General features: G+C 45.6%; 1 protein-coding gene and 1 long non-coding RNA gene across 9 annotated transcripts in view; one reads left to right on the forward strand and one right to left on the reverse strand.

The window, feature by feature from the left end:
* Positions 1-16,665, forward strand: part of GRID1 (glutamate ionotropic receptor delta type subunit 1) — a 601,199-nt gene that overhangs the window by 49,754 nt on the left and 534,780 nt on the right. For 3 of the 8 annotated variants that reach the window (XM_083844349.1, XM_083844351.1, XM_083844350.1), the window contains exon 1: positions 14,554-14,963. The exons of 2 other annotated variants lie outside the window; for them this stretch is intronic. In XM_083844349.1, the coding sequence (XP_083700475.1) occupies positions 14,885-14,963 (79 nt within the window). In that variant the 5' untranslated portion in view covers positions 14,554-14,884. Of the gene's footprint in view, positions 1-14,550; positions 14,964-16,665 lie in introns of those variants that run through there. 3 more of the 8 variants (XM_083844345.1, XM_083844343.1, XM_083844344.1) reach the window with 3 other exon arrangements.
* On the reverse strand, positions 13,371-14,479 carry LOC310902132. Its single transcript, XR_014586506.1, has 2 exons — positions 14,262-14,479; positions 13,371-14,120 (listed from the first exon to the last, which is right to left on the reverse strand). It is a non-coding gene; the product is annotated as an uncharacterized lncRNA (long non-coding RNA).

Genomic DNA, 16,665 nt, shown 5'->3' on the forward strand with positions numbered 1-16,665 from the left:
AAAAGCAGCAGCTTATGCTCAAAGGGAAACTAAGCTCTGAATATTGGGCCATTTGGTGACTTAATTAGATGTTGAAGTCGATGATAGTCAAACTTATTACTGTTGATATACTCCAATATTAACCTTCATTATGAGTGCTTTAATTTCATGGCTAATATGCAAGAACAATGCAACCTTTAGGTATTGACAAATTTAATGCGGATAGATCTGATTCTAATTCTGTGCTTTAAGATATCTTTTTGATGCCTGTTTTATTTTTCTTTATTTTTTTTCGAGGAAAAAAGAGTAGTTGCCATTTTGCCTGTAGTAGTTTTAGATCTCTGTGAGCTTCTCTCATGAGACACCTTCTCCTGCAGAGATCAAAGAACAAAATCACTTCTATCACATTTGTGGATCATTGCAATATATGATTTTGTGTGTGTTATGCTATTTGAATGACTGATTGAAATCAATTACATGAAAGTGTAAATTGCTTTTTAAATAGATTAAAATCAGAAGACAGAAGATACACTCTTCAGCATATCTATCCAATCTATTTCTTGATGTTTAATGGCTCAAGTTGTCATAACCAAAGGCTTTAGTATTACATGCTGTAGCTTTATCAACACTGCTGAACTGCAGCTCCTGAACTGTCAGAAATTCTATGCATTAAAAAGAAACCAACAGATGGCATTTTATAAACCCCATGTTTCATTGTCCTATAAATAGAGATTATCAAATGCATAATGAGCACCCAGCAAGAATAATATTTTCTCTGTTAACTACATTTATTAATCATAAGCAAGCAACTAATACCTTTTTTGTCTCTTGCTGATAAACTCTTTGTAATATACATGGTGTTATTATTGTAAGGTTGTGTTCATCTGTGAGTTAACATTTGAATGTAGATGCCAAAAATGCAAATGGCACCCACTTTTTTTGGTCTTCTGCTAATCGTATTCCTATAATGTGCATATACGGGCATTATGATTATGTCGTAGTTAACAATAAGGATGGATTTCAAACAGTTGGAAATCAGATTTTCTTTTTCTAGAAGGGAGGGTGGTAACTGGTAATTAGATATAACGTAAGTCTGAGCTGAAAGGAGGTGAAAGAAATTGCTTTTAAAATAATAATAATGCCAGGTAGACAGAGGTGGCTTATGGATGCTGTAACCAGCTGTGCAGGAGAAATGCCAAAAGATGGTTATGGGAGCATTTGGAATGTAGAAAAATCTATCTAAAAGGATGTTTATATATATGAAGGATATATATATATATATCCTTATATATAAACCTTACTTTTTATTATGCTTCTTTAAGACTATTATTCTGTGTGCTGTCATTATGAGACTCTTTCTGTTGTGAAGTTACTTTACCTTTTCTCACATAATTCCCTTAAGGTTATTTATTGTTTCTTTGTTGTTGTTTGTGAAAGGAAAGCAATGAACTGCTTTTAGTCACGTAAGAAGTAATGAGCTAGACCATCCTGTTAGAAGAAAATAGGTCGACAAATCAAAATTGTGCTTTGGAACAGAGAAGGTATCAAAGAGAAAAGAACTCCTATTATTTGGCACATCTCCTGTCAGCTTGATTAAGGCCTCATTGAGGCTATATCCATGTAGTAGTTTTGGATTCGCGTCAGCAGTTCCAGTGATTCCTTGGCAAAGATTCATCTTTCCAAAGGTAACAGTTCATCTGGGACTTCCTCAGCTTTCAAGAAAGAAGATGGTGCCTCCCAGCACTTAGTTTGGCTTGTGGCATTCCAGGGTTTATATGCCCAGTTTTACATATGGGAAGTAGACACTTTATTATAGATGCTGCTATACTTTTATTTGAGAAAATACTCATTTTTACAAGGAAAAAAATTATTGCAAACATACAAAGAGAAGCTTTGTTCTTTTGTGAATTGTTTTGCACTGTTTGTCAGCAGATAATGTCATGAAAGGGATAAAACTGCCTCTTTGTCTTAACGAGTAATGAAACCACTAGTCTAATAATAGTCTCATTAATAGCTATTTGTCTATTAGTCAAAATACATATAGAATGATTACAGAACTGGGATTTGGACCTGTGGCTGTGAAAGGATATTTAGGGTAGAACTTGAGCTTCCACTACAGTTTTCTTGGTGCAGCCCCTCTGCTGCAACATGCTGGCCCCGAGAGCTGTGTTGGCTTTTCTGGATTCCTCCTTGGGGCTGGGGTTGGCTGTGGCTGTGGAGGAGGGCTGCATTAATGCAACTGTTATCCAGCCAGAGTGCTGCTGGGAGGAAAGCGAGTCTAAAGCCTGGGCTTCGAGCTATCCTTGGGAGGGTTGGGACAAACCCACAAACTCCATACCTGCGCAGTCATCGTGTGCCCCCTGGAATACCAGTCTGTTGCCATTGTCTATGAGGGTGATCATTAAATCATAAGCAAGGAATTAGTTTTATGCTCCTGTTGTTTATATTAGAGAAGCAAGATATCAGAGCCTGGATTCTGTTCTAACATATGCGTTACTGTCGGTACTAGACTCTGCTGTGCTTGTTTATGAGAGTATTCCCAATAAACTTTTCACTGGTAGGGAAATGAAAAAGGACTGGAGAGGTCCTAAGAAATCAGCTTGGAAAAAGGCCTCATGCATTTCAAACTAGCCAAGACTTTCTGGCCACTGTGTGAGCTAGAGATAAGGCATAGAAAGCTGAGATTTTAACCTTTACTTCTTTAATCTAAAGGGAGGCCTCGTAGTCTTACTTTTCTGCCTAGTTCTGTAATGAGTGGAGAGGAGTTGCCTGATTGCGGTATGCATGTGTGTGTTTCAGTAATTTTCCTACCTCTTCTTGAAAAAATAAAAGAAAACAAGTTCCACGTTGATAGACATGCAGATAGAGAAAAGAGGCAAAATGAATAATCCTGCTGAGGGAAGGCTACACTGTAAGTTTATAAAACAGTCTTGCTACAGTTGTAAACAAATTCTGTCTTGTATAACTACGTGTTGCATTAGTGGGTGGATGGACAGGCCACCTCAAAAAATCTGCAATAGTAAACATAAACACTTGAGTGAATTAGTAGATTTTGAGAACTAGGTAGCAAAGCTGAAAAGATGCTGTTAAAGGTCATCCTTTGGTCACTTAAAAAAAATAAATAATAAACACAATGCAATAGTATGTGATAAAAAATGAAGCTTTAAATGGGAAGTAAAATGATGTTGCTGTGGAGCTCAGAAAGTTGAGTTTATCAGTTGAAAACCAGGGAATTCCACTTCCGGCATTAGGATACTTCTCTTGGCTTGGTCTGAGGTCAGGCTGGCTGCTGGCTGCTTGGCTTGGCTTCCTCACCTGTATTTTATTGTCCCTTGAAGTCTGAAACAGTATACCAGCGTGGTTTATGCACATACAAGCTAGTGCTGCCTGGTGCCTTATTGGGGAAGGGAGCTGGTACTTCCTTTAAATCCTCTTTGTGTAGCATTAATCGGAAGCAATACATTCTTTTTCCTGTGAAGAAAGAAAGCTCGTTCTTTTTGTGAGCTGTTTTGGTTATCCTTAGCTGTATTAATTTAGTGATCTGATCCTTTGAACCTATTGATTTAATTGTAACTGCTCACTCAATTTTGTTCATTGCATTATTCCATTTTTAATTAGTTTAGTAAAGCTGTATAGTGAAGTATCTTAGCACCACTGTTTTTTTTTTCTTTCTTGTTCAGCCTTAAGATGAAATCCATACATATACAGAACAGATTAATTCCACTATGCTGCAACGAGAGTCATGAGCTCAAGGTTACTGGAACCAACACATGAGAAATTCACTTGCCTCTTGGATTTGTTCCTTCATCAGTGTTCAAGAGTCCCCTGTAGTATCAGACAGTATCCTGGATTGCTTTTCCTTCTATAAGCAATTGAAAGTTTGATTTTTGTGTTAATGGAAAATCGTTTGAGCTGGTGTGGTGCCACCTTCATCAATAGAGAGGTGTTCTTACCCTGTGCAAGGAAAATCACGATTCCCTTCTAACTGCAGACAGAGAGAACTTCTGCCCCAACATTTACAAGTCTAAATATAAGAAATCATTCATTGCATTTTAAAACACATCCTCTTGGGCTGTGTTGGCCAAAGCACAATAAAATACGATGGCAACTACTGATGGAATTGAGCAGACAAGCTACTGCCACTGAACATGAGAGAAGCTTTGGATTTGTCCCCGTGCACCTGGTTGGCAGGGGTCGTGCAGGAGCCACGTACGCACAGCTTGACCTCAGGGCAGGGAGGGGTGCTGGCTGGCACATACAGGCTCTTTAACATGGCTAGGCAAATTTCCAGAGTCGTTCTCCAGCTAGTGGCAGCTGGCCCTGCAGTTGGCCTGCAGAGCTAGGGTATGTATCCACATAATGGAAGCTTGTGATCTTGTGATTTTTATTAGCAGTGATCTAGATGTATAAAATATGAGTACATCCCCGGATCATCATGATGATCTGTGACACTGAAGGACTGAATAGATTTGTTTCTCATCCTGTGGAGAATGTGTGTGGGTGGGGAAAGAGACAGAAAGATGTCGCTGTTGGAGGGCTTCCACTTCTAGGGCCGGAAAAGCCTCTGCTGAAAACAGTAATGAGCTCAGGTTATAATGCAAAGCTACCAGTCCCAGAAGATTACGCAAGGTCCATGTGTACATCTTCACTTTTATTTTGAACAGGTAAGAGGGAAGTTCTGTGTTACTAACATATCAGGCATAACCGAAAATTTGTTAAACTGGGTGTCTTGGGCATGTTGGGTTGAAAAGAAAAACAGTTGCAGGGGAAAAATAGTCTGTCTGTTAAATCAAGTACTGCAGTTAATAATTATGTATGCTTGTCAGGTTTGTTTTCTTAAATGGATGAAAGGATGTAACTGAATTGATATAATGTACCAACAAGAATGGTTTTGCAGGGATGTGTTCTGTTCTAACTGCTCTTTACTATAGTAGCAATTTTATTCAATGTGGAATTTAGAGGCAGGTGAAGGTTCACTAAAAGGTGTCTATAACATATTTATTAAGAGACTTATTTTATGTGCATAATGCGGAGGTGTTCGGAAGCTAGTTTGTAGCACAGAAAAACTTCTGAGCTTTCAAAAGAAACAGCCTTGGCTTTGACTCATTTCTTAGGCCTGGTTGGCCCTTAACTAAGAAGAAATCCACAAGTGCAGGTTGAAAAGATAAGCTTAGACGAAGCAACAGGACTTAAGGGTGGCAAATGCTGCTATGTCTCCTATCTCTCCTAAATGCATTTTACTTGGTAAAATATAGAAACTATGTGGAGTGATTGAATAATAGGTGCATCTTCAATTAGTGTTTGTGCTGGATTGCTTTGGACCCTGACTGTAAATCTGCCCCTTGACAGGGGAACCTGCCTTACTTAATATGTCTGAGTCAGGTGGTGGAGTCCAAGCTCTCTGAACGAACCACTGGGGAAAGTAAAATATGCTTTGTCTGTAACAGTAAGTCCATCAAAAGCATAAGTGACTAATTACAATTTAGAGGTAATGCTCCAAAGGTAAAGAGGTGAGGCTTAGATACAGAATCTCGTTTTATTGTAGCATGTGATGTAAAGGTCGCTGTGTACTTGAGGATATATATTCCTGGTGCTTGTTAAGTACCAGGAGTGAAAGAAGGAGTTTGTAGTAAGAAAGGTAAGGACTGTCTATTCTTGATTTTTTCTTCACCTGCTGTGTAAAAAGGAGTGTGTTTAGCTACGTGGGTAACAGGCTTTGTGGATCAGCAGATAGATCAGCACAGATGAAGGCACTGGTGCACTCAGCCTTCCCAGCAGGAAGAAACCAGAACTGGGAAAGTATGGTCCTTCTGTGTTACTGCAACAAGCCTGCTTTGCAAACTAGGATTCAGCTGGCAAAGCAGTAAGATAACTAGGAGATTTCTACCAACCTGGGAGCCAGTGGGGGTATGAGAAAAAGCACAAGCAGCACAGAAGTATTGGGGAAGTATTTAAAAGTTATTTTTGGAAAGGAGCAAGCAGCACCCCAGGGAACCTGGTCATGATAAATCTGGAGGACTTCTTGAGAACATAACAATTCTGTTGTAAAGATTTTCTACCACAAGTATGATATTTAAAATTTAGGTCCTAGAATATATATATATATTTTTCTTGTTCTCCTGTGTATAATTTGTTTAATGTAAAGCGCTCTTCCAAGATTGGTTTGCTTACTTGCTTGTAGAGCCTTGCATGACTCAGAACAGTATGTGAAGAACATGCCTGTGTTTCCAGGGAGCAGAAATCCCTACCTAGGTATGCTCTGAAAGGTCAAATTCAATTTAATAAACTTATCTCTTAGGAAATAAAAGCATTATTTTTAGCTAGTGAGAAGGAAAAAAAGGTTTGCATTTAAAAATAATAATTCTAAAGCATATTGTGTAAGTGCAAAATGCTAAAAGCTCATACTACTGAAGTCATACTGGTGTAAATCCTCAATAGTTGTTGAAGTCTGCAGCATTACTTGTTACTAGTATTATATAGTCCCTATAAAGAAAGGGATGTTGCTGGGGCACGTAATTCAAATTTGGTCCAAAGGCTGTATCCTGCCAGCATTTTTAAAATAAGACTCCTAATCAATGCCATTGCTTAGAAATCAATGCTGCATGGTATAGACATGTATGATAATATAGCACTGCAGTAAACAAAGCTATTTCAGTTGGAGACTTGCATTCAACTGGATAGTACACAGCCGTAGTATAATATATTGTTGTATAACGCAGCACTGTTAAGATCAGAAGTAAGACAGAGTGTATTTAAAGATATTATGAAAATATCAATGAACTTAGGAGCTTTAGAAAACACTGGTCAGTGACATTTCCCAAGGGTGCCGTGGCAGGGACTGTGGCTCGCAGAGTGCTGGATGCTCAAAGTGCTGCCTACTTTGCATCATCCCTGCCCTTTGCATAAACTCTTTATCACAATATCTTTGACGTGTCAGAAGACCAGAAAAAAACTTTGGGGTCTTTATATGCAGTCTCTCAGAACTGGTGAGTCAGGTGAGAAATGTGTGGAATAATAATTTGAAGTTCATTTCTAACTGGAATCAATGAAAAAAAGACACTAAAAGCACTGAGTGCCGTTGTAGTGCAGGTTGGGCTTGTCTCCAGAGCTTTTCCTATCTCCCTCAATATAAGTTTTTTGTTTGTTTGTTTTTCTCTGTTTCATACTGGATTAAAAAAATAATAAAAAATTGGAGAGCTGAAGTCCTGTCATTCAGATCAGCAATGAAGATTGCTTATTGGACATTTGCATCCAGACTCAGCTACATGGAATGGTCTGGACCTGAGGACCACATGAAGCATTTTCTGTTTGAAATTATTTTAAACATGAGAAATATTTGTACTTAGTGGATGATTCACAAACTTGAAATTACTTGAAATTAACCATTTGACCTGCCAAAAAATAAACCTACCGTGTCTCCTCTACACCTCCTAGAGAAGTAGGACAGCTGACCAAGTGCAGTAACTGAAGAAAGGAACTTGATGTTCTTGTTCCCCCCTAAATTGAGAACTGAATACAATGTTCATGCAACAGTCCACTCAATTAGTCATGAAATGAATCGGTGACTCTGGTGGGAATGGAGCCCAGGAATCATGGCCCTTCTGCTCCAACTGCTGGATTGTACTGCCTTAAAAAAAAAAAAAATGAGCAGGAAATGTAAGAAATGCTATTCAAGAAATATGGTCACAGTTTGGCATACTGGTTGGTTTGAATTCCACCCCCACCACCCCAAGTGAGAGATGTACAATAATTGAATGCTTTGCTAAGATTAATTTTCAAGTCAGGCATACAGTGAGAATCAAGCTGATGTTTCTGTTATAAAACCTTCATTTCATCCATTCATTCCTAGAAACATGAGTATGAATTATGAACTCCATGACTGGCAACCTTTTCCTGAAGAAAACACATCCCTAGGAGAATTTATTCTCTCCCTCTCTGTGTGTGTGGCTGCCATTAATGCTAATGGAGTCACTGAAAAGGCAAATATGCCCTTGTTTGCACAAACAGCTCAAAGTAGATGTTGCAAAGCCATGCTGGGAAAACAAAACAAAACAACAAAAAAAAACTCTGCCAACGCTCCATGATACAGCGCCACAAGTCAAAAGAGAGACCTTACTAGCTGGAAGAAGTGGTCCATTGTGAGTCAGTCATTAAATATAATATGTTTTAGATTGGACTGTTGAGAAAGATCAGATTTTCTTAAAGGTAAAATTACTTTCCACTTACAGTACTTTTCATTGTGGAGCTTTTAAAGGACTCTGCACATACAAACTGCATCAGTATTTAGTGATGGCAAAGGATTGAGTTAGTGCAATTGAACAGGTCTTTCGTCTTTGGCTGAGATGCAGCAAAGGGTAGTGTTCAAGTTCCTGGCTTGTAGCAAAATCTTTCTGCTTACACACTTCTCAGTGGAGTTTACAATGAAGTAGGAATAAACACAAGATCAGTTACCACGTCTTGGCTGGAGGGCACAACTTTTCAGATGTGTTCAGTCTTTTCTGGCCATCTGCCTCACCGTGCAGCAGCATCTATTTTACTGGTTTTGTTACTGTCTAGGTGGGTTAAGTGAGAAGCAGCAAGAATATGTTTGGTTTTCCTTTTTGGACTTTCCTATCTCTTTGGACTGCTGTGATGGCAGAAGGACAGCTGTTTTAGCAAGGCCTTGGTATCTGTGAAAGGCAGCTCCTTGAACAACTCGTGAGACTGGACTCTATGTTCACTGTGGATAATTCAACATGAGGCACCCAAGATGGTTTTGAATAACTTTTAACAACTTGGAGAATGGATGCTGAATCATTTCTGCTCTCCTGTCTGCCCTAATATCTAAGAGCGGAAAGATGGTTGGATCTGTTCGGTGGAGAAATTTGGAATGTTTTTCCCTCTCAGATGGGTGCCAGTGAAGTTAGTTCGGAGATTTATTTTGATATGGCTACTATTAAATTATGAATAGCTAATACTTTTTTTTACTCGAGGAGCTGGCATCTCTATGGACTTGTACTGTAACACAGAGGTGGCAATCATACCTTTTTTGTTCCAAAACTCCCATTTTTTTGAAAAAAGATTCTGTGCTCAGAAAAGCAGCTTACAGAGTTTAGCCCTTTCCAGTCAGTGTCCAGTGGATATAATGACATGGGGGTTGCTTAGCAATGAAGGAGAAAAGATTTTTCCTGTAACTGAGTTACACTCGCATCCCTAGTGGTCGTGACAGAGGATTCTTTGGCCGCCTGTGTTTTAGAGCTCTCTACAAAACACCTTGTGGTGGTAGTAAGATGTTGTGAATAAACAGGTTCCTTTTGAGTTTCTTCCAAATCGGTGTTTATTAAATAGAAATGCCAAGACAGAGATTAAACTTACCAACACTGATACAGCCTGCCTTGGACTAAAATAAGAGTGTATTTATACAACTAGGAAAATGTGGGAGGTTGCAAAAGCCTGTATAGGCCCATGTCTATTGTGAAGAAAAAGCCTGCTAAAGAAAAACAAGGCATGAAAAGGCCCAAATGGAAGAGAGGAGTGGGGAAGTAAGTATGAATCTTATCATGATGCATCAGATATTGAATAATGGAATTAAGCAAACATAAGTATGAATTAAATCAAATATAGGCTGTGTGTACTCTGCTGAACTAAATCAGGCAAATATTTGAGATGAATAGTGCTTTGCCTTCTTTATGGTATCTTAAAAGGCACATCAGTCCAAATAACATGTTGACTGTTGCACAGTTTCAGATTGTTTGTAGGCACACAACAAATTAACCAAGAACAGCAACAGTCCTGCTGTTGTGGTTTAACCCCAGTGGGCAGCTATGCACCACGCAGTGGCTCGCTCACTTCGCCCCAGCAAGATGGAGGGAAGAGAATTAGAAGGGAGAAGTTAGAACGTTTGTGGGTTGAGATAAAGACAGTTTAATAAGAAAGAAGAAAACAAAGAAACAAAAACCATAGCCGAAATAAAAACACAGCCCCAGAGAACAACAAGTGATGCAGAAGGCACTTGCTCACCACCAGCCAACTGGCAGTGCCACCAGCTGCCTCCCCCCTTTCACTGCTGGCCGTGAGGTTGCATGGTGTAGAGCACTGTTGGTCAGTGGGGTCAGCTGTCCTGGCTCTGGCACCTCCCAGCTTCCTTGCTGCCTGCACAGCATGAGAAGCCAACTTCTTGACTCTGTAAGCACTCTCCTGCAGCAACTAAAACATGGGGGGATTATCAGCACATATTCATCACAAATCCCAAACACTTGCACCATGTGAGCTACTATGAAGAACATTAATGCCATCCCAACCAAACCAGCACACCTGCAAGGAACTCTGTAGTTCAGTAACCTCTTCTTGCTCAGGTCCATTACTCCTGGAAGGTTATCATGCTGTGCTATTAACCATGAAAGGAGCAAAGAAGGTTTCAGTAAGCTAGAGGAATTTTCAATAAAACAACTGAAATCTTGGGCTGTCACCACAGGAGAATGACAATGTGGCTTTAAATACAAGAATTCCTAAACTTATAATTTTTTTTTCATTATTGTTTCCAAAGAGAAGGAGAGCTATTGAATTTCTTTAGAAAAGGTGCAATGAATATATCTATATATTTTCTGTTACTATAGACCTTCTCTTGTGTATTGGTAAAAGAGAGAGACTGTTACAATGTTGTGTATAGAATCTTTTTGTTTGTTTGTTTTAATGCTTACAACCCCTAGACTGAGCAGCTAACACCTGGAGAAACTTACTGCATCTTCATGCCTCTATGACTGATAGAGGAGTTCTATTCACTTTCAGAGGGAATAATAATCATTGCCACATGCACCTGCATAGCCCTTTAAATATGTCTATATATCCAGCTTTTACCTTAGCTAGGTGTAAATGCACAGGCCATTATGGATCTGTGCTGTCAGGGGGATTGGAGAATCTATGCCCCCCTCCCAGCCAGCACCCTTCCCTCCCCCTGCTAGAGTTAAAAGATTCTCGAGAAAACTCTGGGGATAGCTTTGGAGCAGATTATTTCCCCTGTCTAGGCTACCCACACTGTCAGTCTTTATTCTGTTTTTCCCCTTCCCAGGCAACATCCATAATTTCCCTCCAATGCTTCTCACCCTGTTTTAAGCACTTAACGTTGTTCTGATTTTTACGTGGGGAAGCCTCAGCAAATGCCTATAGCAAATGGAAGGAACTTAGAAAAAGGCAGAAGAAATGCTGAATCTTAAAGGCACTCCATTTATTCTGATCATAGGCTACAGTGCAGTAAAAGTCTCAATGTTCTGGTCTTGCAGAGCTCTCGCTTAGGAAGCAGCTTTGTGCGTGCTGTTGTATGTGCGCAGTAAACATCAGGGGCTTTCCAGACCCAGGCGTTCCCTGCAGCCATAGTTCTGGTGATGTTCACAGTATGCCTTGCGCTTGCTGTGGCAGCAGAGAGGGACAGAGCCCCAAGTGCCGGGCTCAGAGCGTGGCACTGCACAAGCCTTTCAGTTCACCTGTCTGGGGTATTCTACATTTCTAATTGCAGTGTAGTTTTCAGAGTTGTATTCAAGCCGTTCTCTCCTGGTAGCAAAAACCAGTCGGTGCGGGTTTCATTCCATGCTCGTTCTGACAACAGAAATAAGCACAGAGATATCTCATGATAGGTTAGCTTAAAATCACCACAGTGGTTTGCAAAGGTAATAGAGCTGTTAGAGATGTGCATAGAATTGCATCTGTTGCCAAGGAGTTGAACTTTGAATAGTGACTGTTACTTGAGTTGGCTATTTACCTTGCATATTTCTAACGAGAGGCCTTTCTTCCGTGGGTGCTGTAAATCCAGTGGTACTTTATGTAGTAATGTGCATGGAGTTGTCCCCTACACAACGATGATGGAATATCGTGGCAACTTGTAACGTTCTTAATATGCAAAATGCTGGCAAATGGATTAGTCTGTTAGTGCTGACTACTGTCTGAACAATGCGCACCCACCGCAAAATGGCACTCTGCCCACTGCGAGCGGTGGATGGCAGAACTGAAATGAACACTCACATTTTTATCAGGCTTAGAAGTTCAACCTGGATCCCTTTTTTTATAAGGAGGGAATCTAAAGGGGAAGGAGTAAGTGTTATGAAAAATCTAATCTAAGCCAATTTAAAAAAAATAAAATAAATCTGTGTGGCAATAGTTTCAAAGGCCTGACTTAAATCAGGCTTGAAGCAAGATGCATCGGTGTTGATGCTACAGCTCTCCATCTTGCAGAGATGCTGCTGAAATTGCTGTTCTGCTGCTGGGCCTGGTGGCTCCGTTCTTACAGATTCCTGCTCTCCTTTCAATGGCTAGCTTTGCTCCCAGAGGTTTGGAGGCCTTGATCCAGCCCTCTGATGGACAGCTGCAGCCACTAAGGAATTTATCAATGCTGAAAGATATCACTGTGGATCATGGCTTGTTTTGCTTTCCTACTTTAGCACTTCTCTTCATTCAACCAAACCGAGCAAAGAAAAGCAAAGGTGGAGTGGGGGTAGCTCTGTGCAGCTCTGTATTTGGGGTCAAGGTGACCTCCAGTTCTGCTTCCGCTCTGGTGCAGACAAATCTCATTGTGCTTTGCATGTTACAAATAAGTTTTTATGGCATTTGAGGTTTCCTCTGGGCTTTTTCCTTGTTTCTTGTCCTTTGGCTGTGACAACTAGCCCCCCTGCCCTTTTTGGGGAGCTTTTTTCTACTGATCTATTTTATAGTTGTTTGGGCTCCTGACCTTTTTCCTCCTCCAGGAGGAAGGCCTCCTGGGCCTGCGTCCTTGTCTGTATGCAGGGTATTTGCTCATGGATTTCTCAGGAAATTCTTTAACTTGTCTAATTCGCTGCATTTTGGACTTTTAATATATTATTAAAATAGCAGCCAGAGGACTTCCAGCTGAGGTCAAGGCCTCACTGTGCAAACTGAAGAGGCAAGCCTGCTCCCAAGTGCTTGGAGTATAACTGGCTGGGATTTGGATGCCTATATAAATTGCAGGGTTAATAGCTGTGTGTTTCTGCAGGTTCCTGGCCGGGATCCCAATGCACTTTTCAAACACACATAAATTTAGCCTCCTTTCCTCTGTGGAAATCAGAGATTGGCTGTGTGGCAACACGTTGCCTCTGCCCCACGTAATTCCCCACACATGTACTTGTTACTGACATATATATGACGGTGGTCAATACAGGTGTTTAACTTTTTAAAGAGCCTGTGTAAGTCACTAAGTGCATATTGATTTGAAGCAAATGTAAATTAGAATTAATTTTGACTTGCTAACGTAGTCAAATAAGGAACATTTCTATTGATCTTTGTCTCAGAAGCCAATTACCTGGATTAAGTGTTTTTATTACATGAAATATGGCATACGGTATTTAATCATGCTGCATTGATCGGTGTGCAACTGCATATTTAAGACAAGGACTGTAAGTAAGAGTAGTTAACGAGTGATTTATTTTTAAAAAGTGTCTCCTTGTACATTTACTCCCCACTTTTCCCTGTTCAAAAGCCGTGCCGGCGACTACCCCCGAACGGGAGCCTGTTGACGCATGAGGACCAACAGGGATCCGTGTTGGCATCACCGCCACTGCAGCCTCCTCCTCGCACCCCGCTCCCCCTGTACGCCCCCCCGGCGGCGGTGCAGCTCCTCCGAAGCTGCTGCCCCTGAGCACGAAGCGCTTTTGCCGCACCGCGCCTGGGTTAGGCAGGGCTCAGCGCGGCGATCCTGCCCGCAGGGAACTCACCCCGGGGCCGGAGCGCGGAGCCGGCTGCCGGTGGCAGGAGCACGCCGCAGCTGCGGGGGGATCGGGGATCTGGGAGCGGGGATCGGGGGCAGCGCCTTAGCAGCGGGCTCGGGGCTGCGAGGCGGCGGGGTCCTGCGGGGCCCGCTCTGCCTGGCGGCGTCCCCGCGCTGCCGCTGGCCGGCTGTCCGCGCCGCTACAGCGCGCCGTGCCGCCGCCCGCAGCCGCTCGCTGATCTCGGTGCCATCCTGCCCTCGCCTCGTTTTCTTGGCAGTAGTTTTAATTACGTTTCGGGCTCCTGAATGAATTTGTTTTCTCTGGCTCCGCGGCGTATTGAGACGCTCGTCACGTTTGGGTGCCTGCAATCACTGATGCGTTTGTTTTAGGGGATGAATTAGTCTTCTGAGCCCGAGCATGTCCAATTTCCGAATTAGATTTCACTGAAAGCTGGAACAAAACAAAACAAGAAGCGGGTTTGCTGCGCCCCCGCGCCCCCAGCCCCCAGCGCAGGGGGCAGCCCCCCGCTCCCACCTGGCTGCAGGTTGCCAAGTCGGGCGAGCGGCAGCGGGGGCGGCCCCGTGCCCTTACCTGCGGGGTGTCACAGCGGCACCGGCACCGGGGCAGGGCGCCGGGCATCCTCCGGGCGGCGGCCCCGCGGGACCGCCTCGCCCCCTCCTCTCCTCCGTGCGCCGGGCGCACCGCCACCGGGGCGGGCGCAGCGCGGCCCTTCCCCGGCCCCGGCTCCCCCCGGAGCCGCCCGGTGCCCGCTGCCCGCCGCCGCCGCTTTGCCGTGCCCCGGCGGCCCCGAGCTCCGCAGTCACGTGGCGCGGGGGGCGGGCGGCGGCGGCGGCGGCGGCGGCGGGGGGGGCGCTCCGCAGTTCGCGGGCTGCCGGCGCCCCGGCACACACACACCGAGCGCTGGAGGCTCCGGCGCGCCGCCTGCCAACCCCGGATCTACCGCCGTGCGTTTTTTTGGCCCCCGTTTTTTTTTTTTTTTTTCTTTCTTCCCTCCTCTTTCCCCATCACCCGTTTTCCTCGGTCTTGGAAAATCCTCCGTGGGAATTTGGGATTTTTTTTTTTTTTCCTAGGGGGGTGTCGGGGCATCTTCCCCCCCGCCGCCTCGCTCCACCTGCCCTTGCTCGTTTTCTCTTCTTTTCCCCCGTCTGCCTCGCCACCAAACCCGGGCTGATGTGCTGTGCGAGAGGCTGGAAATGGAAGTGTTGATGCTCTGGCTTTTCCCCTGGATATTTCAGTGCGTTTCGGTGCGGGCGGACTCCATCATCCACATCGGTAAGAGGGGGAGCGCAGGCGGTGGGAAAAGAGGGACGCGGCACATAAATAAACGGAGGCATCGCCTCGTTCCACCGCCGGAACGCGACGGGCAGCGGCTGAGCCCAACTCCGCGGAGAGACCGGAGGAGGGAGGGGGGAAAGGCAGCCGAATCCCCCCGATTGCAAAGTTAGGGGCGAAATGCGGGCTGTGCCGGGCCGGGCCGGGCCGGGCTGCGGGGCGGGGACCGCCGGGGCCGCCGCTGCGGTCTCCCATGTGGCCGGAGAGCCCCGTGCCCGGACCTGTTTGCGTGGGGAAGGCTTTCCGCTCCCCCGCCGCAACCCCGCCGCCGAAAACAGCCAGCCGGCCCCAAAAGCGGGCAGGAGGAAGGCATCGTCTGAACGTGCTCGCAGGGAAAACTTTCGGGGAGATGATCCCTCGGCTCGCATCCCCTGTCATAGCAGGTGTCAGCCGAGCGGGAATGCGGGGGGAGAACTTGGCTGGGAAAGGGTTAGAGGCGAGGTTTGCAGCGGCTCCGTGCGTGTCTGTGTCTGTGCGTGCAACTGTTGGGGTCTGAAGAAGAGCTCCTTAAAACCCCCGGGCAGCAGGAAGGCTGGATCGGCGGTGGGAGGAAGAGAGAGGGGTGAAGAAGAGGCGAAGGAAAGGCTGCTGTGAACTTTTATGGCTTCTGGGAGCGAGGCACGGTAATGTCCGCGGGAAGGCTGGCAAGCAGAGGCGAGGCTCTGCAGTCACCTTTTGGCTGGCGTTGAAAGGTACCGGCAGGAAGGAGATGAGGCTGGTTAGGGGCGGAGAGGGGGGAGAGCATCACTTGTGGAAGACTATGATAGAGGAGGAGACGGGAGAACGGCCGGGGAAGGAAAAGCCGTCATTCCACCAGCCCTTTAGGGAGGGTGGGAGAATTAAAAAAAAAAAAAAAAAAGGAAGAAAGGAGGAGGGGGCCGGGCCGGGAGCGGTCCTGGCGAGGGATGCTCCGCGGGGACGGGCGGGGAGTCCCGGGGCGGGGAAGGGGCGACTGGGAGCGGCCCCGTAAGGCCGTTACCGGCGGGCAGCGGCCCCGGGGCCGGCGGAGGAGGCTCCGGTCTGCGCCTCTCGCCTCGGGAGCCCGGGGGCGCAGCCCAAGCAGACGGCATTGCGGAGCCATTAGGCAGCAAGGGGCAGCCCCGGCCGCAGCCGGGGGACTCCGGCCCCGGGGCGCCCCCCCGGGGTTGGGAAGAGCGCCGGGGAAGCGCCGAGTCCGGGCAGAGGGGGTCCCCGCGGCTCCGCGCCTCGGCCCCGCTTCTCCCGCGGGGCACGGTGTCACCGCAGCTTCCCCTCCGCGCAAACTTCAGCGGCCTGGGCACGCAGGGCGTGAATCAGCAGCGCTGCCCCAGCCGGGGACAGCGCGTTTTGCTCCCGCTGCCAGCCCCGCGGGTCTGCCAGGGCTCCGCAGGGCAGGGCGGCGGGGCCGGTGCGTGCACACACCCGCTCGGCAGACGGGGCACCTTACATAACGCCCATCGCCAGCTGCTTCCGCGCTAACTGCACAGGCAGGACGGCCAAATGGCAGCTTGCAGGTTACGGGACGCAAAGCCCGTCTTCGCCTTCGCGTGGGCGCGACCCTCTGAACACCAGCGCTGCCCGCAGGCAGCAGGCGGGGGGCAGAAAGTTGGTCTCAATCCCAGGGCCGCCCCCCTGCCGGCGGTGCGGGTCCCGACCCCCTGCC

This window comes from Anser anser (assembly GCF_964211835.1).
Source record: "Anser anser genome assembly, chromosome: 7".
Lineage (NCBI taxonomy): Eukaryota > Metazoa > Chordata > Aves > Anseriformes > Anatidae > Anser > Anser anser.